Source organism: Oncorhynchus nerka, linkage group LG9b, assembly GCF_034236695.1.
Source record: "Oncorhynchus nerka isolate Pitt River linkage group LG9b, Oner_Uvic_2.0, whole genome shotgun sequence".
NCBI classification, from domain to species: domain Eukaryota; kingdom Metazoa; phylum Chordata; class Actinopteri; order Salmoniformes; family Salmonidae; genus Oncorhynchus; species Oncorhynchus nerka.
The window spans coordinates 52,315,134-52,340,636 of NC_088424.1; the positions used below are offsets into that span (position 1 = coordinate 52,315,134).

Below are 25,503 nucleotides of genomic sequence, written 5' to 3' on the forward strand. Positions count from 1 at the left end.
CTGTGTGAGGCAGGGTCGTACTCTGCGGATGTTGTAGAGCATGAACCTACAGGAACGGGCCACCGCCTTGATGTTAGTTGAGAACGACAGGGTGTTGTCCAGGATCACGCCAAGGTTCTTAGCGCTCTGGGAGGAGGACACAATGGAGTTGTCAACCGTGATGGCGAGATCATGTCCAGAAGGACAACCATCTCTGCAGCCCTCCACCAATCAGACCTTTATGGTAGAGTGGACAGATGGAAGCCGCTCCTTAGTAAAAGGCTCATGACAGCCTGCTTGGAGTTTGCCAAAAGGCACATAAAGGACTCTCAGACAATGAGAAACAAGATTCTCTGGTCTGATGAAACCAAGATTGAACTCTTTGGCCTGAATGCCAAGCGTCACATCTGGAGGAAACCTGGCACCATCCCTAGAGGGAATCATGGTGGTGGCAGCATCATGCTGTGGGGATGTTTTTCAGAAGCAGGGACTGGGAGACTAGTCAGGATCGAGGAAAAGATGAACGTCTTTGAGTGGCCCAGCCAGAGCCCGGACTTGAACCCAATCAAATCTCTCTGGAGAGACCTGAAAATAGCTGTGCAGAGACGCTCCCCATCCAACCTGGCAGAGCTTGAGAGGATCTGCAGAGAAGAATGGGAGAAACTCCCCAAATACAGATGTGCCAAGCTTGTAGCGTCATACCCAAGAAGACTTGAGGCTGTAATCGCTGCCAAAAGGTGCTTCAACAAAGAATTTTGTATTACATCCCAGCCTGTATCTGACATACAGTACAGTATGGTTTAAAACCCAAATCAAAAGAGGTGAGACAGTTACCTGTCCTTACCTGTAGGGTGAAGAGGAGCCCCAGGACAGGTAGTCGTTGGGTCGAGGTGCGATTGGCTGCTCCACTGCCGTGAGGTCACGAGAGTAGGACTTTATCATGGAGGAATTTTTACTGGCTAGCATAGCACGCTCGTTACGACGGAACTTAGCCCTCCTGTTCTGAAACCACACCTGGGAGAGAGGGGACAGGAGAACATCGTTAGAGAGAGAGGACAGGAGAACATCGTTAGAGAGAGAGGGGACAGGAGAACATTGTTAGAGAGAGAGAGGACAGGAGAACATTGTTAGAGAGAGAGAGGACAGGAGAACATCGTTAGAGAGGGAGGACAGGAGACATCGTTAGAGAGAGAGAGAGAGGACAGGTGAACATCGAGAGGGAGAGAGGGCAGGTGAACATCATTAGTGAGAGAGAGAGAGAGAGAGAGAGAGAGAGAGAGAGAGGTAAACATCGAGAGAGAGAGAGAGGTTAACCCTGACACACCTGTACCTGTCCCTCAGTGAGGTTAACCCTGACTGTCATCTGTCCCTCAGTGAGGTTAACCCTGACTCTCACCTGTCCCTCAGTGAGGTTAACCCTGACTCTCACCTGTACCCCATACCTCAGTGAGGTTAAACCTGAGTCTCACCTGTACCCCATACCTCAGTGAGGTTAACCCTGACTCTCACCTGTACCCGTGTCTCAGTGAGGTTAACCCTGACTCTCACCTGTACCCCATACCTCAGTGAGGTTAACCATGACTCTCACCTGTACCTGTCCCTCAGTGAGGTTAACCCTGATTCTCACCTGTACCCCACCATACCTCAGTGAGGTTAACCCTGACTCTCACCTGTACCTGTCCCTCAGTGAGGTTAACCCTGACTCTCACCTGTACCCCATACCTCAGTGAGGTTAACCCTGATTCTCACCTGTACCCGTGTCTCAGTGAGATTAACTCTGACTCTCACCTGTACCCCATGCCTCAATGAGGTTAACCCTGTCTCTCACCTGTACCCCATACCTCAGTGAGGTTAACCCTGACTCTCACCTGTACCCCATACCTCAGTGAGGTTAACCCTGACTCTCACCTGTACCCCATCATACCTCAGTGAGGTTAACCCTGACTCTCACCTGTACCCCATACCTCAGTGAGGTTAACCCTGACTCTCACCTGTACCCCATACCTCAGTGAGGTTAACCCTGACTCTCACATGTACCCGTGTCTCAGTGAGGTTAACCCTGACTCTCACCTGTACCCGTGTCTCAATGAGGTTAACCCTGTCTCTCACCTGTACCCCATACCTCAGTGAGGTTAACCCTGACTCTCACCTGTACCCCATACCTCAGTGAGGTTAACCCTGACTATCACCTGTACCCCATACCTCAGTGAGGTTAACCCTGACTCTCACCTGTACCCCATACCTCAGTGAGGTTAACCCTGACTCTCACCTGTACCCGTGTCTCAGTGAGGTTAACCCCTGACTCTCACCTGTACCCCATACCTCAGTGAGGTTAACCCTGACTCTCACCTGTACCCCATACCTCAGTGAGGGTAACCCTGACTCTCACCGGTACCCGTACTTCAGTGAGGTTAACCCTGATTCTCACCTGTACCCGTGTCTCAATGAGGTTAACCCTGACTCTCACCTGTACCCCATACCTCAGTGAGGTTAGCCCTGACTCTCACCTGTACCCCATACCTCAGTGAGGTTAACCCTGACTCTCACCTGTACCCGTACTTCAGTGAGGTTAACCCTGACTCTCACCTGTACCCCATACCTCAGTGAGGTTAACCCTGACTCTCACCTGTACCCGTACCTCAGTGAGGTTAACCCTGACTCTCACCTGTACCCCATACCTCAGTGAGGTTAACCCTGACTCTCACCTGTACCCGTACCTCAGTGAGGTTAACCCTGACTCTCACCTGTACCCGTACCTCAGTGAGGTTAACCCTGACTCTCACCTGTACCCGTGTCTCAATGAGGTTAACCCTGACTCTCACCTGTACCCCATACCTCAATGAGGTTAACCCTGACTCTCACCTGTACCCGTGTCTCAGTGAGGTTAACCCTGACTCTCACCTGTACCCCATACCTCAATGAGGTTAACCCTGACTCTCACCTGTACCCCATACCTCAGTGAGGGTAACCCTGACTCTCACCTGTACCCGTACTTCAGTGAGGTTAACCCTGACTCTCACCTGTACCCGTGTCTCAATGAGGTTAACCCTGACTCTCACCTGTACCCCATACCTCAGTGAGGTTAGCCCTGACTCTCACCTGTACCGCATACCTCAGTGAGGTTAACCCTGACTCTCACCTGTACCCGTACTTCAGTGAGGTTAACCCTGACTCTCACCTGTACCCCATACCTCAGTGAGGTTAACCCTGACTCTCACCTGTACCCGTGTCTCAGTGAAGTTAACCCTGACTCTCACCTGTACCCCATACCTCAGTGAGGTTAACCCTGACTCTCACCTGTACCCCATACCTCAGTGAGGGTAACCCTGACTCTCACCTGTACCCGTACTTCAGTGAGGTTAACCCTGACTCTCACCTGTACCCGTGTCTCAATGAGGTTAACCCTGACTCTCACCTGTACCTGTGTCTCAGTGAGGTTAACCCTGACTCTGACCTGTACCCCATACCTCAGTGAGGTTAACCATGACTCTCACCTGTACCTGTCCCTCAGTGAGGTTAACCCTGACTCTCACCTGTACCCCATACCTCAGTGAGGTTAACCCTGACTCTCGCCTGTACCCCGTACCTCAGTGAGGTTAACCCTGAGTCTCACCTGCACCCATACCTCAGTGAGGTTAACTCTGACTCTCACCTGTACCTGTCCCTCAGTGAGGTTAACCCTGACTCTCACCTGTACCCCATACCTCAGTGAGGTTAACCCTGACTCTCGCCTGTACCCCATACCTCAGTGAAGTTAACTCTGACTCTCACCTGTACCTGTCCCTCAGTGAGGTTAACCCTGATTCTCACCTGTACCCCATACCTCAGTGAGGTTAACCCTGACTCTCACCTGTACCCCATACCTCAGTGAGGGTAACCTTGACTCTCACCTGTACCCGTACTTCAGTGAGGTTAACCCTGACTCTCACCTGTACCCGTGTCTCAATGAGGTTAACCCTGACTCTCACCTGTACCCCATATCTCAGTGAGGTTAGCCCTGACTCTCACCTGTACCCCATACCTCAGTGAGGTTAACCCTGACTCTCACCTGTACCCGTACTTCAGTGAGGTTAACCCTGACTCTCACCTGTACCCCATACCTCAGTGAGGTTAACCCTGACTCACACCTGTACCCGTGTCTCAGTGAAGTTAACCCTGACTCTCACCTGTACCCCATACCTCAGTGAGGTTAACCCTGACTCTCACCTGTACCCCATACCTCAGTGAGGGTAACCCTGACTCTCACCTGTACCCGTACTTCAGTGAGGTTAACCATGACTCTCACCCGTACCCGTGTCTCAATGAGGTTAACCCTAACTCTCACCTGTACCCCATACCTCAGTGAGGTTAGCCCTGCCTCTCACCTGTACCCCATACCTCAGTGAGGTTAACCCTGACTCTCACCTGTACCCGTACTTCAGTGAGGTTAACCCTGACTCTCACCTGTACCCCATACCTCAGTGAGGTTAACCCTGACTCTCACCTGTACCCGTACCTCAGTGAGGTTAACCCTGACTCTCACCTGTACCCCATACCTCAGTGAGGTTAACCCTGACTCTCACCTGTACCCGTACCTCAGTGAGGTTAACCCTGACTCTCACCTGTACCCGTGTCTCAATGAGGTTAACCCTGACTCTCACCTGTACCCATACCTCAGTGAGGTTAACCCTGACTCTCACCTGTACCCGTATCTCAATGAGGTTAACTCTGACTCTCACCTGTACCCGTACTTCAGTGAGGTTAACCCTGACTCTCACCTGTACCCCATACCTCAGTGAGGTTAACCCTGACTCTCACCTGTACCCGTGTCTCAATGAGGTTAACCCTGACTCTCACCTGTACCCATACCTCAGTGAGGTTAACCCTGACTCTTACCTGTACCCGTGTCTCAATGAGGTTAACTCTGACTCTCACCTGTACCCGTACTTCAGTGAGGTTAACCCTGACTCTCACCTGTACCCCATACCTCAGTGAGGTTAACCCTGACTCTCACCTGTACCCGTGTCTCAATGAGGTTAACCCTGACTCTCACCTGTACCCATACCTCAGTGAGGTTAACCCTGACTCTCACCTGTACCCGTGTCTCAATGAGGTTAACTCTGACTCTCACCTGTACCCGTACTTCAGTGAGGTTAACCCTGACTCTCACCTGTACCCGTACCTAAGTGAGGTTAACCCTGACTCTCACCTGTACTCCATACCTCAGTGAGGTTAACCCTGACTCTCACCTGTACCCGTACCTCAGTGAGGTTAACCCTGACTCTCACCTGTACCCCATACCTCAGTGAGGTTAACCCTGACTCTCACCTGTACCCCATACCTCAGTGAGGTTAACCCTGACTCTCACCTGTACCCGTACCTCAGTGAGGTTAACCCTGACTCTCACCTGTACCCCATACCTCAGTGAGGTTAACCCTGACTCTCACCTTTACCCGTACCTCAGTGAGGTTAACCTTGACTCTCACCTGTACCCGTGTCTCAATGAGGTTAACCCTGCGTGCCAGGTCCTCCCGTACGAAGGCGTCAGGGTAGTGTGTCCTCTCAAACACTCTCTCTAGTGCCTGCAGCTGACTGCTGTTGAAGGTTGTTCTGTTACGACGATGCTTCCTCTTCTTCTCCTCAGAACTCACATGCTCATCTAGAGAGAAACACACGTCAATATGAACACTGACAAACACACCAACAGGTCTATGGAAATGTAGCCCCATACACATTGAGAGCAGTACAGTACAGATTCAAATACATCATGATTACAGCCCTGCTACATATAACCAAATGTTGACTGTTGATTGTGTTTTTGTTCTAGACTTTTGGATTGACTTTTGCTTCAATTGTGTTTTATTTAGTTTCGATATTATTATAATTTCTGCTTTCAGATCCTGAACCTTTATGTGATAATACACAGTCATAATCATCCACGAGAAATACATACAAGATTATAACACATCTATTGTTATAATGGAACGTGAGAAACATGTTATTTGACCATTGAAAACCCTAAACCTCAACTAGCCAGTTAGTGTATTTCTGATCAGTGGTCGGCACATTGAAAACCCTAAACCTCAACTAGCCAGTTAGTGTATTTCTGATCAGTGGTCGGCACATTGAAAACCCTAAACCTCAACTAGCCAGTTAGTGTATTTCTGATCAGTGGTCGGCACATTGAAAACCCTAAACCTCAACTAGCCAGTTAGTGTATTTCTGATCAGTGGTCCACATTGAAAACCCTAAACCTCAACTAGCCAGTTAGTGTATTTCTGATCAGTGGTCGCACATTGAAAACCCTAAACCTCAACTAGCCAGTTAGTGTATTTCTGATCACGGCACATTGAAAACCCTAAACCTCAACTAGCCAGTTAGTGTATTTCTGATCAGTGGTCGGCACATTGAAAACCCTAAACCTCAACTAGCCAGTTAGTGTATTTCTGATCAGTGAGCACATTGAAAACCCTAAACCTCAACTAGCCAGTTAGTGTATTTCTGATCAGTGGTGACATTGAAAACCTAAACCTCAACTAGCCAGTTAGTGTATTTCTGATCAGTGGTCGGCACATTGAAAACCCTAAACCTACCTTTAGTGTATTTCTGATCAGTGGTCGGCACATTGAAAACCCTAAACCTCAACTAGCCAGTTAGTGTATTTCTGATCAGTGGTCGGAACATTGAAAACCCTAAACCTCAACTAGCCAGTTAGTGTATTTCTGATCAGTGGTCGGAACATTGAAAACCCTAAACCTCAACTAGCCAGTTAGTGTATTTCTGATCAGTGGTCGGCACATTGAAAACCCTAAACCTCAACTAGCCAGTTAGTGTATTTCTGATCAGTGGTCGGCACATTGAAAACCTAAACCTCAACTAGCCAGTTAGTGTATTTCTGATCAGTGGTCGGCACATTGAAAACCTAAACCTCAACTAGCCAGTTAGTGTATTTCTGATCCCGGATTGAAAACCCTAAACCTCAACTAGCCAGTTAGTGTATTTCTGATCAGTGGTCGGCACATTGAAAACCCTAAACCTCAACTAGCCAGTTAGTGTATTTCTGATCAGTGAGGCACATTGAAAACCCTAAACCTCAACTAGCCAGTTAGTGTATTTCTGATCAGTGGTCGGCTACATTGAAAACCCTAAACCTCAACTAGCCAGTTAGTGTATTTCTGATCAGTGGTCGGCACATTGAAAACCCTAAACCTCAACTAGCCAGTTAGTGTATTTCTGATCAGTGGTCGGCACATTGAAAACCCTAAACCTCAACTAGCCCTTTAGTGTATTTCTGATCAGTGGTCGGCACATTGAAAACCCTAAACCTCAACTAGCCAGTTAGTGTATTTCTGATCAGTGGTCGGCACATTGAAAACCCTAAACCCCTAAACCTCAACTAGCCAGTTAGTGTATTTCTGATCAGTGGTCGGCACATTGAAAACCCTAAACCTCAACTAGCCAGTTAGTGTATTTCTGATCAGTGGTCACATTGAAAACCCTAAACCTCAACTAGCCAGTTAGTGTATTTCTGATCAGTGGTCGGCACATTGAAAACCCTAAACCTCAACTAGCCAGTTAGTGTATTTCTGATCAGTGGTCGGCACATTGAAAACCCTAAACCTCAACTAGCCAGTTAGTGTATTTCTGATCACCGGCACATTGAAAACCCTAAACCTCAACTAGCCAGTTAGTGTATTTTGATCACCCTACATTGAAAACCCTAAACCTCAACTAGCCAGTTAGTGTATTTCTGATCAGTGGTCGGCACATTGAAAACCCTAAACCTCAACTAGCCAGTTAGTGTATTTCTGATCAGTGGTCGGCACATTGAAAACCCTAAACCTCAACTAGCCCTTTAGTGTATTTCTGATCAGTGGTCGGCACATTGAAAACCCTAAACCTCAACTAGCCAGTTAGTGTATTTCTGATCAGTGGTCGGCACATTGAAAACCCTAAACCCCTAAACCTCAACTAGCCAGTTAGTGTATTTCTGATCAGTGGTCGGCACATTGAAAACCCTAAACCTCAACTAGCCAGTTAGTGTATTTCTGATCAGTGGTCGGCACATTGAAAACCCTAAACCTCAACTAGCCAGTTAGTGTATTTCTGATCAGTGGTCGGCACATTGAAAACCCTAAACCTCAACTAGCCAGTTAGTGTATTTCTGATCAGTGGTCGGCACATTGAAAACCCTAAACCTCAACTAGTGAGTGTATTTCTGATCAGTGGTCGGCACATTGAAAACCCTAAACCTCAACTAGCCAGTTAGTGTATTTCTGATCAGTGGTCGGCACATTGAAAACCCTAAACCTCAACTAGCCAGTTAGTGTATTTCTGATCAGTGGTCGGCACATTGAAAACCCTAAACCTCAACTAGCCAGTTAGTGTATTTCTGATCAGTGGTCGGCACATTGAAAACCCTAAACCTCAACTAGCCAGTTAGTGTATTTCTGATCAGTGGTCGGCACATTGAAAACCCTAAACCTCAACTAGCCAGTTAGTGTATTTCTGATCAGTGGTCGGCACATTGAAAACCCTAAACCTCAACTAGCCAGTTAGTGTATTTCTGATCAGTGGTCGGCACATTGAAAACCCTAAACCTCAACTAGCCAGTTAGTGTATTTCTGATCAGTGGTCATTGAAAACCTAAACCTCAACTAGCCAGTTAGTGTATTTCTGATCAGTGGTCGGCACATTGAAAACCCTAAACCTCAACTAGCCAGTTAGTGTATTTCTGATCAGTGGTCGGCTACATTGAAAACCCTAAACCTCAACTAGCCAGTTAGTGTATTTCTGATCAGTGGTCGGCACATTGAAAACCCTAAACCTCAACTAGCCCTTTAGTGTATTTCTGATCAGTGGTCGGCACATTGAAAACCCTAAACCTCAACTAGCCAGTTAGTGTATTTCTGATCAGTGGTCGGCACATTGAAAACCCTAAACCCCTAAACCTCAACTAGCCAGTTAGTGTATTTCTGATCAGTGGTCGGCACATTGAAAACCCTAAACCTCAACTAGCCAGTTAGTGTATTTCTGATCAGTGGAGAGACATTGAAAACCCTAAACCTCAACTAGCCAGTTAGTGTATTTCTGATCAGTGGTGCACATTGAAAACCCTAAACCTCAACTAGCCAGTTAGTGTATTTCTGATCAGTGGTCGGCACATTGAAAACCCTAAACCTCAACTAGCCAGTTAGTGTATTTCTGATCAGTGGTCGGCACATTGAAAACCCTAAACCTCAACTAGCCAGTTAGTGTATTTCTGATCAGTGGTCGGCACATTGAAAACCCTAAACCTCAACTAGCCAGTTAGTGTATTTCTGATCAGTGGTCGGCTACATTGAAAACCCTAAACCTCAACTAGCCAGTTAGTGTATTTCTGATCAGTGGTCACATTGAAAACCCTAAACCTCAACTAGCCAGTTAGTGTATTTCTGATCAGTGGTCGGCACATTGAAAACCCTAAACCTCAACAAGTTAGTGTATTTCTGATCAGTGGTGCACATTGAGCCAGTTAGTGTATTTCTGATCAGTGGTCGGCACATTGAAAACCCTAAACCTCAACTAGCCAGTTAGTGTATTTCTGATCAGTGGTGCATTGAAAACCCTAAACCTCAACTAGCCAGTTAGTGTATTTCTGATCAGTGGTCGGCACATTGAAAACCCTAAACCTCAACTAGCCAGTTAGTGTATTTCTGATCAGTGGTCGGCACATTGAAAACCCTAAACCTCAACTAGCCAGTTAGTGTATTTCTGATCAGTGGTCGGCACATTGAAAACCCTAAACCTCAACTAGCCAGTTAGTGTATTTCTGATCAGTGGTCGGCACATTGAAAACCCTAAACCTCAACTAGCCAGTTAGTGTATTTCTGATCAGTGGTCGGCACATTGAAAACCCTAAACCTCAACTAGCCCTTTAGTGTATTTCTGATCAGCACATTGAAAACCCTAAACCTCAACTAGCCAGTTAGTGTATTTCTGATCAGTGGTCGGCACATTGAAAACCCTAAACCTCAACTAGCCAGTTAGTGTATTTCTGATCAGTGGTCGGCACATTGAAAACCCTAAACCTCAACTAGCCAGTTAGTGTATTTCTGATCAGTGGTCGGCACATTGAAAACCCTAAACCTCAACTAGCCAGTTAGTGTATTTCTGATCAGTGGTCGGCACATTGAAAACCCTAAACCAGCCAGTTAGTGTATTTCTGATCAGTGGTCGGCACATTGAAAACCCTAAACCTCAACTAGCCCGTTAGTGTATTTCTGATCAGTGGTCGGCACATTGAAAACCCTAAACCTCAACTAGCCAGTTAGTGTATTTCTGATCAGTGGTCGGCACATTGAAAACCCTAAACCTCAACTAGCCAGTTAGTGTATTTCTGATCAGTGGTCGGCACATTGAAAACCCTAAACCTCAACTAGCCAGTTAGTGTATTTCTGATCAGTGGTCGGCACATTGAAAACCTAAACCTCAACTAGCCAGTTAGTGTATTTCTGATCAGTGGTCACATTGAAAACCCTAAACCTCAACTAGCCAGTTAGTGTATTTCTGATCAGTGGTCGGCACATTGAAAACCCTAAACCTCAACTAGCCAGTTAGTGTATTTCTGATCAGTGGTCGGCACATTGAAAACCCTAAACCTCAACTAGCCAGTTAGTGTATTTCTGATCAGTGGTCGGCACATTGAAAACCCTAAACCTCAACTAGCCCTTTAGTGTATTTCTGATCAGTGGTCGGCACATTGAAAACCCTAAACCTCAACTAGCCAGTTAGTGTATTTCTGATCAGTGGTCGGCACATTGAAAACCCTAAACCTCAACTAGCCAGTTAGTGTATTTCTGATCAGTGGTCGGCACATTGAAAACCCTAAACCTCAACTAGCCAGTTAGTGTATTTCTGATCAGTGGTAGCACATTGAAAACCCTAAACCTCAACTAGCCAGTTAGTGTATTTCTGATCAGTGGTCGGCACATTGAAAACCCTAAACCTCAACTAGCCAGTTAGTGTATTTCTGATCAGTGGTCGGCACATTGAAAACCCTAAACCTCAACTAGCCAGTTAGTGTATTTCTGATCAGTGGTCGGCACATTGAAAACCCTAAACCTCAACTAGCCAGTTAGTGTATTTCTGATCAGTGGTCGGCACATTGAAAACCCTAAACCTCAACTAGCCAGTTAGTGTATTTCTGATCAGTGGTCGGCACATTGAAAACCCTAAACCTCAACTAGCCAGTTAGTGTATTTCTGATCCACATTGAAAACCTAAACCTCAACTAGCCAAGTTAGTGTATTTCTGATCAGTGGTCGGCACATTGAAAACCCTAAACCTCAACTAGCCAGTTAGTGTATTTCTGATCAGTGGTCGGCACATTGAAAACCCTAAACCTCAACTAGCCCTTTAGTGTATTTCTGATCAGTGGTCGGCACATTGAAAACCCTAAACCTCAACTAGCCAGTTAGTGTATTTCTGATCAGTGGTCGCACATTGAAAACCTAAACCTCAACTAGCCAGTTAGTGTATTTCTGCACATTGAAAACCCTAAACCTCAACTAGCCAGTTAGTGTATTTCTGATCAGTGGTCGGCACATTGAAAACCCTAAACCTCAACTAGCCAGTTAGTGTATTTCTGATCAGTGGTCGGCACATTGAAAACCCTAAACCTCAACTAGCCAGTTAGTGTATTTCTGATCAGTGGTCGGCACATTGAAAACCCTAAACCTCAACTAGCCAGTTAGTGTATTTCTGATCAGTGGTCGGCACATTGAAAACCCTAAACCTCAACTAGCCAGTTAGTGTAATTCTGATCAGTGGTCGGCACATTGAAAACCCTAAACCTCAACTAGCCAGTTAGTGTATTTCTGATCAGTGGTCGGCACATTGAAAACCCTAAACCTCAACTAGCCAGTTAGTGTATTTCTGATCAGTGGTCGGCACATTGAAAACCCTAAACCTCAACTAGCCAGTTAGTGTATTTCTGATCAGTGGTCGGCACATTGAAAACCCTAAACCTCAACTAGCCAGTTAGTGTATTTCTGATCAGTGGTCGGCACATTGAAAACCTAAACCTCAACTAGCCAGTTAGTGTATTTCTGATCAGTTGTCGGCACATTGAAAACCCTAAACCTCAACTAGCCAGTTAGTGTATTTCTGATCAGTGGTCGGCACATTGAAAACCCTAAACCTCAACTAGCCAGTTAGTGTATTTCTGATCAGTGGTCGGCACATTGAAAACCCTAAACCTCAACTAGCCAGTTAGTGTATTTCTGATCAGTGGTCGGCACATTGAAAACCCTAAACCTCAACTAGCCAGTTAGTGTATTTCTGATCAGTGGTCGGCACATTGAAAACCCTAAACCTCAACTAGCCAGTTAGTGTATTTCTGATCAGTGGTCGGCACATTGAAAACCCTAAACCTCAACTAGCCAGTTAGTGTATTTCTGATCAGTGGTCGGCACATTGAAAACCCTAAACCTCAACTAGCCAGTTAGTGTATTTCTGATCAGTGGTCGGCACATTGAAAACCCTAAACCTCAACTAGCCAGTTAGTGTATTTCTGATCAGTGGTCGGCACATTGAAAACCCTAAACCTCAACTAGCCAGTTAGTGTATTTCTGATCAGTGGTCGGCACATTGAAAACCCTAAACCTCAACTAGCCAGTTAGTGTATTTCTGATCAGTGGTCGGCACATTGAAAACCCTAAACCTCAACTAGCCAGTTAGTGTATTTCTGATCAGTGGTCGGCACATTGAAAACCCTAAACCTCAACTAGCCAGTTAGTGTATTTCTGATCAGTGGTCGGCACATTGAAAACCCTAAACCTCAACTAGCCAGTTAGTGTATTTCTGATCAGTGGTCGGCACATTGAAAACCCTAAACCTCAACTAGCCAGTTGCACATTGAAAACCCTAAACCTCAACTAGCCAGTTAGTGTATTTCTGATCAGTGGTCGGCACATTGAAAACCTAAACCTCAACTAGCCAGTTAGTGTATTTCTGATCAGTGGTCGGCACATTGAAAACCCTAAACCTCAACTAGCCAGTTAGTGTATTTCTGATCAGTGGTCGGCACATTGAAAACCCTAAACCTCAACTAGCCAGTTAGTGTATTTCTGATCAGTGGTCGGCACATTGAAAACCCTAAACCTCAACTAGCCAGTTAGTGTATTTCTGATCAGTGGTCGGCACATTGAAAACCCTAAACCTCAACTAGCCAGTTAGTGTATTTCTGATCAGTGGTCGGCACATTGAAAACCCTAAACCTCAACTAGCCAGTTAGTGTATTTCTGATCAGTGGTCGGCACATTGAAAACCCTAAACCTCAACTAGCCAGTTAGTGTATTTCTGATCAGTGGTCGGCACATTGAAAACCCTAAACCAGTTAGTGTATTTCTGATCAGTGGTCGGCACATTGAAAACCCTAAACCTCAACTAGCCAGTTAGTGTATTTCTGATCAGTGGTCGGCACATTGAAAACCCTAAACCTCAACTAGCCAGTTAGTGTATTTCTGATCAGTGGTCGGCACATTGAAAACCCTAAACCTCAACTAGCCAGTTAGTGTATTTCTGATCAGTGGTCGGCACATTGAAAACCCTAAACCTCAACTAGCCAGTTAGTGTATTTCTGATCAGTGGTCGGCACATTGAAAACCCTAAACCTCAACTAGCCAGTTAGTGTATTTCTGATCAGTGGTCGGCACATTGAAAACCCTAAACCTCAACTAGCCAGTTAGTGTATTTCTGATCAGTGGTCGGCACATTGAAAACCCTAAACCTCAACTAGCCAGTTAGTGTATTTCTGATCAGTGGTCGGTTATTAATAATATACAGTGATTATTAGGGGCAAACTTTAGGCCTACGATTTCAGTTATTAATAATATACAGTGGCTTCAGAAAACATTCTGATCCCTTTTTTCCCACATTTTGTTACGTTACAGCCCACTTGGAGTTTGCCAAAGGCACCTAAAGACTCTCAGACCATGAGAAACAAGATTCTCTGGTCAGATGAAACAAAGATTGAACTCTTCGGCCTGAATGCCAAGCTTCACGTCTGGAGGAAACCTGGCACCATCCCTACGGTGAAGCATGGTGGTGGAAGCATCATGCTGTGGGGATGTTTTTCAGGGACTGGGAGACTAGTCAGGATCGAGGGAAAGATGAACTGAGCCAGGTACAGAGAGATCCTTGATGAAAACCTGCTCCAGAGCGCACAGGACCTCAGATTGGGGCGAAGGTTGACCTTCCAACAGGACAACGACCCTCAGCACACAGCCAAGACAACGCAGGAGTGGCTTTGGGACAGGTCTCTGAATGTCCTTGAGTGGCCCAGACAGAGCCCGGACTTGAACCCGATCGAACATCTCTGGAGAGACCTGAAAATAGCTGTTCAGCGACGCTCCCCATCCAACCTGGCAGAGCTTGACAGGATCTGCAGTGAAGAATGGGAGAAACTCCCCAAATACAGGTGTGCCAAGCTTGTAGCGTCATACCAAAGAAGACTCGAGGCTGTAATCACTGCCAAAGGTGCTTCAACAAAGAACTGAGTAAAGAGTCTGAATTCTTATAGAAATGTGATATTTCGTTAAAAAAAATATATAACTTAGCAACAAAAACCTGTTTTTGCTTTATCATTATGGGGTATTTTACAATAAGGCTGTCATCTAACAAAATGTGTAAAAAAAAGTGTTATTTCAAATATAATTTGTGTTTACAAAAGGTTTCTGCGTAGATCTACTAAGTTTTACTCCCAATGGTCCCAGTCTGTGGGCCGTCTGTCTCTTGATGTTACTAGAGAACCCTCCTGTCAGAGGAGACGCTCATTCCTCCGACACACTTCTCATCAATCACTAATTAAACCATAAAGCCTCAGGGACACAGACCAGACCCCGCTACAGACCATGCTACACAGCCAGCTACAGATCTGGCTACGGAGCCCCTACAGACCAGACCCCGCTACAGACCATGCTACAGGTCTGGCTACGGAGCCCCTACAGACCAGACTACACAGCCATTACAGACCCGACTACACCTATAAGCTATCGAACAGAGACTTGGGATTCTCTCTCTGAGAATTGACACTTAATAAGAGGAAACAGAAATAACAGAGCTCTCACTAGTTCGGCTTACATCCAACCAGTCAGAGCATTGAAATAACAGAGCTCTCACTAGTTCGGCCTACATCCAACCAGTCAGAGTATTGAAATAAGAGAGCTCTCACTAGTTCGGCCTACATCCGACCAGTCAGAGTATTGAAATAACAGAGCTCTCACTAGTTCGGCCTACATCCAACCAGTCAGAGTATTGAAATAACAGAGCTCTCACTAGTTCGGCTTACATCCGACCAGTCAGAGTATTGAAATAACAGAGCTCTCACTAGTTCGGCCTACATCCAACCAGACAGAGCATTGAAATAACAGAGCTCTCACTAGTTCGGCCTACATCCGACCAGTCAGAGTATTGAAATAACAGAGCTCTCACTAGTTCGACCTACATCCGACCAGTCAGAGTATTGAAATAACAGAGCTCTCACTAGTTCGGCCTACATCCGACCAGTCAGAGTATTGAAATAACAGAGCTCTCACTAGTTCGACCTACATCCGACCAGTCAGAGTATTGAAATAACAGAGCTCTCACTAGTTCGGCCTACATCCGACCAGTCAGAGTATTGAAATAACAGAGCTCTCACTAGTTCGACCTACATCCGACCAGTCAGAGTGTTGAAATAACAGAGCTCTCACTAGTTCGACCTACATCCAACCAGTCAGAGTATTGAAATAACAGAGCTCTCACTAGTTCGGCCTACATCCAACCAGTCAGAGTATTGAAATAACATCATTGGTCAACGAATAAAACTGCTAAGTTTGACCCCTGGATCCATGACATGAATTCGTGTGCAATCTAATAGCACCATGTCCTGCTGGTGGAAATGCATTCCTATGAATGCAGCTGGAGACTGGAACGAGCTGCAACAAACACTCAAACTTTTAAAAAACAGTTTTATCTCCATCTCTTCATTCAAAGACTCAATCATTGACACTCTTACTGACAGTTGTGGCTGCTTCGCGTGATGTATTGTTGTCTCTACCTTCTTGACCTTTGTGCTGTTGTCTGTGACCAATAATGTTTGTACCATGTTTTGTGCTGCTACCATGTTGTTGTCATGTTGTGCTGCTACCATGTTGTTGCCATGTTGTGTTGCTACCATGTTTTTGTCATGTTGTGTTGCTACCATGTTGTTATCATGTTGTGTTGCTACCATGTTGTTGTCATGTTGTGTTGCTACCATGTTGTTGTCATGTTGTGTTGCTACCATGTTGTTGCCATGTTGTGTTTCTACCATGTTGTTGTCATGTTGTGTTGCTACCATGTTGTTATCATGTTGTGTTGCTACCATGTTGTTGTCATGTTGTGTTGCTACCATGTTGTTGTCATGTTGTGTTGCTACCATGTTGTTGCCATGTTGTGTTGCTACCATGTTGTTGTCATGTTGTGTTGCCACCTTGCCATGTTGTGTTGCTGCCATTTTGTGTTGTCATGTGTTGCTGCCATGCTGTGTTGTCATGTGTTGCTACCATGTTGTCATGTGTTGCTACCATGTTGTCATGTGTTGCTACCATGTTGTCATGTGTTGCTGCCATGTTGTGTTGTCATGTGTTGCTGCCATGTTGTGTTGTCATGTGTTGCTGCCATTTTGTGTTGTCATGTGTTGCTGCCATGCTGTGTTGTCGTGTGTTGCTGCCATGCTGTGTTGTCATGTGTTGCTACCATGCTGTGTTGTCATGTGTTGCTGCCATGCTGTGTTGTCGTGTGTTGCTGCCATGCTGTGTTGTCGTGTGTTGCTACCATGCTGTGTTGTCGTGTGTTGCTACCATGCTGTGTTGTCGTGTGTTGCTACCATGCTGTGTTGTCGTGTGTTGCTACCATGCTGTGTTGTCGTGTGTTGCTGCCATGCTGTGTTGTCATGTGTTGCTGCCATGCTGTGTTGTCATGTGTTGCTGCCATGCTGTGTTGTCGTGTGTTGCTACCATGCTGTGTTGTCGTGTGTTGCTACCATGCTGTGTTGTCGTGTGTTGCTGCCATGCTGTGTTGTCATGTGTTGCTGCCATGCTGTGTTGTCATGTGTTGCTGCCATGCTGTGTTGTCGTGTGTTGCTACCATGCTGTGTTGTCATGTGTTGCTACCATGCTGTGTTGTCATGTGTTGCTGCCATGCTGTGTTGTCATGTGTTGCTACCATGCTGTGTTGTCATGTGTTGCTACCATGCTGTGTTGTCATGTGTTGCTGCCATGCTGTGTTGTCATGTGTTGCTACCATGCTGTGTTGTCATGTGTTGCTACCATGCTGTGTTGTCATGTGTTGCTGCCATGCTGTGTTGTCATGTGTTGCTGCCATGCTATGTTGTTGTCTTAGGTCTCTCTTTATGTAGTGTTGTCTTAGGTCTCTCTTTATGTAGTGTTGTGTTGTCTCTCTTTATGTTGTGTTGTGGTCTCTCTTTATGTAGTGTTGTCTTAGGTCTCTCTTTATGTAGTGTTGTCTTAGGTCTCTCTTTATGTAGTGTTGTCTTAGGTCTCTCTTTATGTAGTGTTGTCTTAGGTCTCTCTTTATGTAGTGTTGTCTTAGGTCTCTCTTTATGTAGTGTTGTCTTAGGTCTCTCTTTATGTAGTGTTGTCTTAGGTCTCTCTTTATGTAGTGTTGTCTTAGGTCTCTCTTTATGTAGTGTTGTGGTGTCTTAGGTCTCTCTTTATGTAGTGTTGTGTTGTCTTTAGGTCTCTCTTTATGTAGTGTTGTCTTTAGGTCTCTCTTTATGTAGTGTTGTGTCGTCTCTCTTTATGTAGTGTTGTCTTAGGTCTCTCTTTATGTAGTGTTGTCTTAGGTCTCTCTTTATGTAGTGTTGTCTTAGGTCTCTCTTTATGTAGTGTTGTGGTGTCTTAGGTCTCTCTTTATGTAGTGTTGTGTTGTCTTAGGTCTCTCTTGTTTCTCTCTTGTCGTAATGTGTGTTTTGTCCTATATTTTTATTTAATTTATTTAGTATTTTTTAAATCCCAGGCCCCCGTCCCCGCAGGAGGCCTTTTGCCTTTTGGCCGTCATTGTAAATAAGAAATGTGTCCTAAAGGTTCAATAAAACATTTAAATAAATAGAGATTTTAAATAATCAGCCTCATTCATCCAGCCGGCCTCTGAAGAAACACTCACATGATTCATTTAAGAGGCCTGTCAACATTCATTTCTGAACGACGGAAACAAACATAGAGCTGCATGTTTACACTAGATTGCGTCCAGAATTGACTCCTGTAAGAGCTCATTTATAGCCTGCTTTAGAGTTACAAGGGCACACTTTTTTAGGTTTGCATTGATTATTGGTGTTTACTAAAAGAATATGCTACTTTTTGAAGCATTAATTTAGCAATATTAAAAAAATATATATAAAAATAACCCTCACCTTCATAAATGGTTTTATTATACGTTTTTAAGCTCACACATTTTAAAATGGATTCCACTTGATTTTTGTTGGTCTAAAATATAGGCCTAGAATATACTCCTCTGTGTCTTTATGAGACAATGGGATTCTCACATTTATTACAGTACTCACTAAAGCTTAATTGTCGGCCTACACGTGTAGTGAGAACTCTGTTGTTGTTTATGTGCTGAACATAACACATTTGATGTGTGACACAGAATTAGGCCAAGCCTGGTTCCTGAAACGTAAGCCTAAAAGCATTCTTTCTATAAAAAAAAAATGCCGGCATAACAGATTAACTTTACACGGTTGTCTTTATTTAAAGAAAACTACTTATTTTCTGCTAATGATGTTTTTTTACAAGTAAAGACCAACAATTGACACGGCAACAGACCTACTGCATCGCAGGGTGATGACGTCATAATAACAGCTACTGTGGTCGTTCCACTGGTATATACGTATGAGTACACCGAGGTCCGAACCTCCTAAAATATTAAATAACAACTCAGTCAGGAGTCGCAATTTACTGTTGACAGTTGGAATAGTAAAATACGCAGGGTGCAATTCAGACACTTGGTTGTGCATCAGCAGTTTTCCTATTGTTACAGTGCCTTGAATAACCTTTTGCCACATTTCAGGCTTCAAACATAAAGATATAAAACTGTATTTTTTGAAGAATCAACAACAAGTGGGACACAATCATGAAGTGGAACGACATTTATTGATATTTCAAATTTTTTTAACAAATCAAAAAAAAATATTCCAAGTTAATACTTTGAAGCGCCACCTTTTGCTGCGATTACAGCTGTAAGTCATGAGTTTTTCGAGAGACTGTGCAAAACTTTTCGAGCTCAGTGAGGTTGGATGGAGAGCATTTGTGAACAGCAGTTTTTCAGTTCTTTCCACAGATTCTCGATTGGATTCAGGTCTGGACTTTGACTTGGCCATTCTAACACCTGGATATGTTTATTTTTGAACCATTCCATTGTAGATTTTGCTTTATGTTTTGGATCATTGTCTTGTTGGAAGACAAATCTCTGTCCCAGTCTCAGGTCTTTTGCAGACTCCATCAGGTTTTCTTCCAGAATGGTCCTGTATTTGGCTCCATCCATCTTCCCATCAATTTTAACCATCTTCCCTGTCCCTGCTGAAGAAAAGCAGGCCCAAACCATGATGCTGCCACCACCATGTTTGACAGTGAGGATGGTGTGTTCAGGGTGTTGCTTTTATGCCAAACATAACGTTTTGCATTGTTGCCAAAAAGTTCAATTTTGATTTCATCTGACCAGAGCACCTTCTTCCACATGTTTGGTGTGTCTCCCAGGTGGCTTGTGGCAAACTTTAAACAACACTTTTATGGATCTCTTTAAGAAATAGCTTTCTTCTTGCCACTCTTCCATAAAGGCCAGATTTGTGCAATATACGACTGATTGTTGTCCTATGGACAGAGTCTCCCACCTCAGCTGTAGATCTCTGCAGTTCATCCAGAGTGATCATGGGCCTCTTGGCTGCATCTCTGATCAGTCTTCTCCTTGTATGAGCTGAAAGTTTAGAAACGGCCAGTTCTTGGTAGATTTGCAGTGGTCTGATACTCCTTCCAAATATTAACATGGGATGTTTAAAGCTTGGGAAATCTTTTTGTATCCAAATCCGGCTTTAAACTTCTTCACAACAGTATCTCGGACCTGCCTGGTGTGTTCCTTGTTCTTCATGATGCTCTCTGCTTTTAACGGACCTCTGAGACTATCACAGTGCAGGTGCATTTATACAGAGACTTGATTAGGTGGATTGTATTTATCATCATTAGTCATTTAGGTCAACATTGGATCATTCAGAGATCCTCACTGAACTTCTGGAGAGAGTTTGCTGCACTGAAAGTAAAGGGGCTGAATAATTTTGCACGCCCAATTTTTCAGTTTTTGATTTGTTAAAAAAGTTTGAAATATCCAATAAATGTCGTTCCACTTCATGATTGTGTCCCACTTGTTGTTGATTCTTCACAAAAATTTACAGTTTTATATCTTTATGTTTGAAGCCTGAAATGTGGCAAAAGGTCGCAAAGTTCAAGGGGGCCGAATACTTTTGCAAGGCACTGTATATGTTTGTAGCGGCTAATTGGATAGCTAATAGGCTATATGTTTGTAGTGGCTAATTGTATAACTAATAGGCTATGTGTTGTAGCGGCTAATTGTATAACTAATAGGCTATGTGTTGTAGCGGCTAATTGTATAACTAATAGGCTATATGTTTGTAGTGGCTAATTGTATAACTAATAGGCTATGTGTTGTAGCGGCTAATTGTATAACTAATAGGCTATGTGTTGTAGCGGCTAATTGAATAACTAATAGGCTATGTGTTGTAGCGGCTAATTGAATAACTAATAGGCTATGTGTTGTAGCGGCTAATTGAATAACTAATAGGCTATGTGTTGTAGCGGCTAATTGAATAACTAATAGGCTATGTGTTGTAGCGGCTAATTGAATAACTAATAGGCTATGTGTTTGTAGCGGCTAATTGAATAACTAATAGGCTATGTGTTGTAGCGGCTAATTGTATAGATAATGTGTTGTAGATCCATCGAGCTACAGCAACCAAGGTGATAATGGCTGGGGTCATTTTGCCTTGTTTTTGTTCTTCTCCAGATAGAATTTGAGAGTTTTTAAATTGTATAGAAATGCAGATTTGCTCTGAAGCACCCCAACTTTGCTCTGAAGCACCCCAACTTTGCTCTGAAGCACCCCAACTTTTCTCTGAAGCACCCCAACTTTGCTCTGAAGCACCCCAACTTTTCACTGAAGCACCCCAACTTTTCTTGGTGTGGAATTTTCATTGTTGGACATAAAAGTCTGTAAAAAAAACTCAGGAAATCAGCTCCAAGTGATTTAATTTGAAGAAATATGTTTCTAAGTAGAGCGACACGAAGTGATCGTATACAAATGTAAGCAAGGGTTGAAATGATTATGTTTTAGTCAAACATTATATCTGTTTGGGCTTATTGCTTTCAATTTGCAGTCTACAAATGACTTGTTATTAAGGCCATCCTTTCTAGAAAGAATCAGCTCCCAGCTGAATCTAGTTGATGATCCCTGGAATATATAGCATAGCCACTGGGGAAGTAGTTTGGACAAATGTTTTTTGGTCAGCGCTGGCACAGCAGACTGCTATATCAGTCCACTAATACAGTGTGATTAAAGGCCCAGTCCACTAATACAGTACGATTCAAGGCCCAGTCCATAGGTACAGTACCAGTCAAAAGTTTGGACACACCTAGTCATTCAAGGGTTTTTCTTTATTTAAAAAAAACTATTTTCTACATTGTAGTAACCAAAAAACTGTTAAACAAATTAAAATATATTTTAGATTCTTCAAAGTAGCCACCCTTTGCCTTGATGACAGCTTTGCACACTCTTTGCATTCTTTGCATTCTCTTAACCAGCTTCACCTAGAATGCTTGAAGGAGTTCCCACATATGCTGAGCACTTGTTGGCTGCTTTTCCTTCACTCTGCGGTCCAACTCATCCCAAACCATCTCAATTGGGTTGAGGTTGGGTGATTGTGGAGGCCAGGTCATCTGATGCATCACTCCATCACTCCTTCTTGGTCAAATAGTCCTTACACAGCCTGGAGGTCTGTTGGGTCACTGTCCTGTTGAAAAACAAATGATAGTCCCACTTAATGCAAACCAGATGGGATGGCGTATCGCTGCAGAATGCTGTGGTAGCCATGCTGGTTAAGTGTGCCTTGAATTCTAAATAATTCACAGACAGTGTCACCAGCAAAGCACCCCCACATCATCACACCTCCTCCTCCATGCTTCACGGTGGGAACCACACATGCGGAGATCATCCATTTACCTACTCTGTGTCTGACAGAGACATCACACCTCCTCCTCCATGCTTCACGGTGGGAACCACACATGCGGAGATCAACCGTTTACCTACTCTGTGTCTGACAGAGACATCACACCTCCTCCTCCATGCTTCACGGTGGGAACCACACATGGGGAGATCATCCGTTTACCTACTCTGTGTCTGACAGAGACATCACACCTCCTCCTCCATGCTTCACGGTGGGAACCACACATGCGGAGATCAACCGTTTGCCTACTCTGTGTCTCACAAAGACACGGCTATTGGAACCAAAAATTTAAAATGTGGACTCATCAGTCCAAAGGACATATTTCCACCGGTCTAATGCCCATTGCTCGTGTTTCTTGGCCCAAGCAAGTCTCTTCTTATTATTGGTGTCCTTTAGTAGTGTTTGCTTTGCAGCAATTTGACCATGAAGGCCTGATTCACGCAGTCTCCTCTGAACAGTTGATGTTGAGATGTGTCTGTTACTTGAACTCTGTGAAGCATTTATTTGGGCTGCAGTTTCTGAGGCTGGTATCTCTAATGAACTCATCCTCTGCAGCAGAGGGAACTCTGGGTCTTCCTTTCCTGTGGCGGTCCTCACGAGAGCCAGTTTCATCATAGCGCTTGATGGTTTTTCAGCATTGACTGACCTGGACTGTCGTTTCTCTTTGCTTATTTGAGCTGTTCTTGCCATAATATGGACTTGGTATTTTACCAAACAGAGCTATCTTCTGTATACCATCTCTACTGATTGGCTCAAAAGCATTATTAAGAAGAAAATAAATTCCACATATTACATTTTAACAAGGCACACCTGTTAATTGAAATTAATTCCAGGTGACTACATGAGGCTGGTTGAGAGAATGCCAAGAGTGTGCAAAGCTGTTATCAAGGCAAAGGGTGGCTCATTTGAAGAATCTTAAAAATAAAATATATTTGGATTTGTTTAACACGTTTTTGGTTACTACATGATTCCATATGTGCTATTTTATAGTTTTGATGCCTTCACTATTATTCTACAATGTAGAAAATCATTTAAAAAATAAAGAAAAACCCTTGAATGAGTCGGTGTGTCCAAACTTTTGACTGGTACTGTATAGAGATATATTTTTTACATATATATATATATTTTTTTTTTATCCAGGGGGATTTTTCATCACCCTCAGCACCCCTATTTCCCGAAGCTATTGTATAGAGGCTCTATAAAAAGGGTTGTGCTTGAGCAATCTAAATGAGTATAGAGGCTCTATAAAAAAAGAATAAAAGCACATGTTCGTTGTGCGCTATGAGTAGCTTTATGCGCCTCCATCCCTTTCCAAGTTATACAGGAAAGGTTATGAACGCATGAACGCATGAAGAAAACATTGGTGTTGTTTCACGGACGTGTGTTCACTAACGTGACAATTTTCTCTATCTGATATCACAGCGTATTACAGTTATTCTACACCGGAGGAAGGCCACACCATTCCCCTTTCTACTATACTCTCCTGCTGCGTCGTACCGCTGCCGCTGGTCAACCCCGGGGACTCCACCACGCTCCTTCCCGCATCCCCGGCGCTCTCATTGGCCTGAACCCCTACCATCTCCCGCACCTCCTCCAGATCCAACAGGTGGCTGACAGAGAAGTTTTTCTTGGCCTGCAGTGTTTCCAGTTTGGCTGATATCGGGCTCTCCAGGCGGCTCGTCAGTGAGTCTTGTCTGTCCATTACATGCGCATAGCCAGAAGTCATGACGCTGACTCAATACAGACGTCAAAACACCGATTAGCGTATAACAAACCTACTTAGCTAACTTATAGTCGACGCACAGAAAAATATCAAGAATAACTCCAAACCCATAACAGCGCTGGTTTCAACTCAAGACAGGGCTCGTTTTGTATGAATTTACAGATCCAAAGCCCTCCACTTTAAGCCAGATGTATGGTCCTCTGTTCGATTCCACTCGATAAGAGGCCCCTCACCTCGTCAAATAAAACCCCGAAACATATACAACACGACAACATTTGGCTTCTTCCTGGATATTCCCCGGATTTTTAAACACAAAGAGTAGTAGGCTATAGCAAGTTTCTCCTAGCCTGTGAGTCCAGACCGCGGTATGACTGAGCTGGGGTAAAAGTGTATCCTCTCCTCGCCTGTGAGTCCAGACCGCGGTATGACTGAGCTGGGGTAAAAGTGTATCCTCTCCTCGCCTGTGAGTCCAGACCGCGGTATGACTGAGCTGGGGTAAAAGTTTATCCTCTCCTCGCCTGTGAGTCCAGACCGCGGTATGACTGAGCTGGGGTAAAAGTGTATCCTCTCCTCGCCTGTGAGTCCAGACCGCGGTATGACTGAGCTGGGGTAAAAGTGTATCCTCTCCTCGCCTGTGAGTCCAGACCGCGTTATGACTATGAGCTGGGGTAAAAAGGAACGATGAGGTCTCACATTCGCGCGTTTTGAGTAAAATCTATCGCTCAACGCCCAGGACCCTGCGAGGCGGAGCGAGCCTCTGGTAACGGGAAGGGAACAGGCCGAAGTGAGTGTCACGCACAGGGCGGCTGAGAGGGGGAAATAAAGCACCATTTGAAGACCCTGGGGTAAACTGATCGCCCTAAAAAAAGGAGTCTGCAATTACGTGGCAATGCTTTCTGCGCTGACTCTGACAGTCCGTGTCCTCGTGTGTGAAGCACCCCACCCCCTTCAACAATGCACACCATCACACAAAACAGCGCCGATTAACCGACTTGCGTTTTGGTAGTTGGAAATTGGGGATTTTGATAATTGATGTCTATGCCTCTCAGTGTTTTCATTGCAGCCAAACTAATACACTGTATTCTGCCACATGGTAATACTTATAATTTATTTATGGCGGATAATATCTTTGAATAGAGCATTGTTTTGAATAGGTATGCCCACACAACATATTTCCCATGGCTGATTTACATGCACGCGCAATGTGATATGGTGCTACAACATGTCTGCAGTATATCAGTTGGAGGTTGTCATTTGACATTTTAAAATCATAGCTTTTGGCATAACTCTGTTTTGGATATATAGGCCAACCGTTTCTAAGTGCAGCACAAGCTGTGCGTAAAAGAAGCACCCTGTGTCTCTGCATAGCGGGGACCCCACATCGCCCAAAAAAAAAAAAAAAATGATAGCCTGTACGTGTGGTACATTTCTATTTCTGACTGCACAGGCTGGGTCTGCAGTCACAAGCAAACTACACAGAGGAAACTGGCTTTTGAAACTGTAAGTGTTG

General features: G+C 44.4%; 1 protein-coding gene across 1 annotated transcript in view; it reads right to left on the reverse strand.

Annotated features, from left to right (window-relative positions):
• Positions 1-24,888, reverse strand: part of LOC115126830 (paired mesoderm homeobox protein 1-like) — a 29,639-nt gene extending 4,751 nt beyond the window's left edge. The window contains exons 1-3 of the mRNA XM_065013851.1: positions 23,768-24,888; positions 5,445-5,617; positions 824-993 (exon numbers count right to left, since the gene is read on the reverse strand). Coding sequence (XP_064869923.1) covers positions 824-993; positions 5,445-5,617; positions 23,768-23,996 — 572 coding nt within the window. The 5' untranslated portion in view covers positions 23,997-24,888. The remainder of the gene's footprint in view (positions 1-823; positions 994-5,444; positions 5,618-23,767) is intronic.
• Between the last annotated feature and the right edge of the window lie 615 nt (positions 24,889-25,503).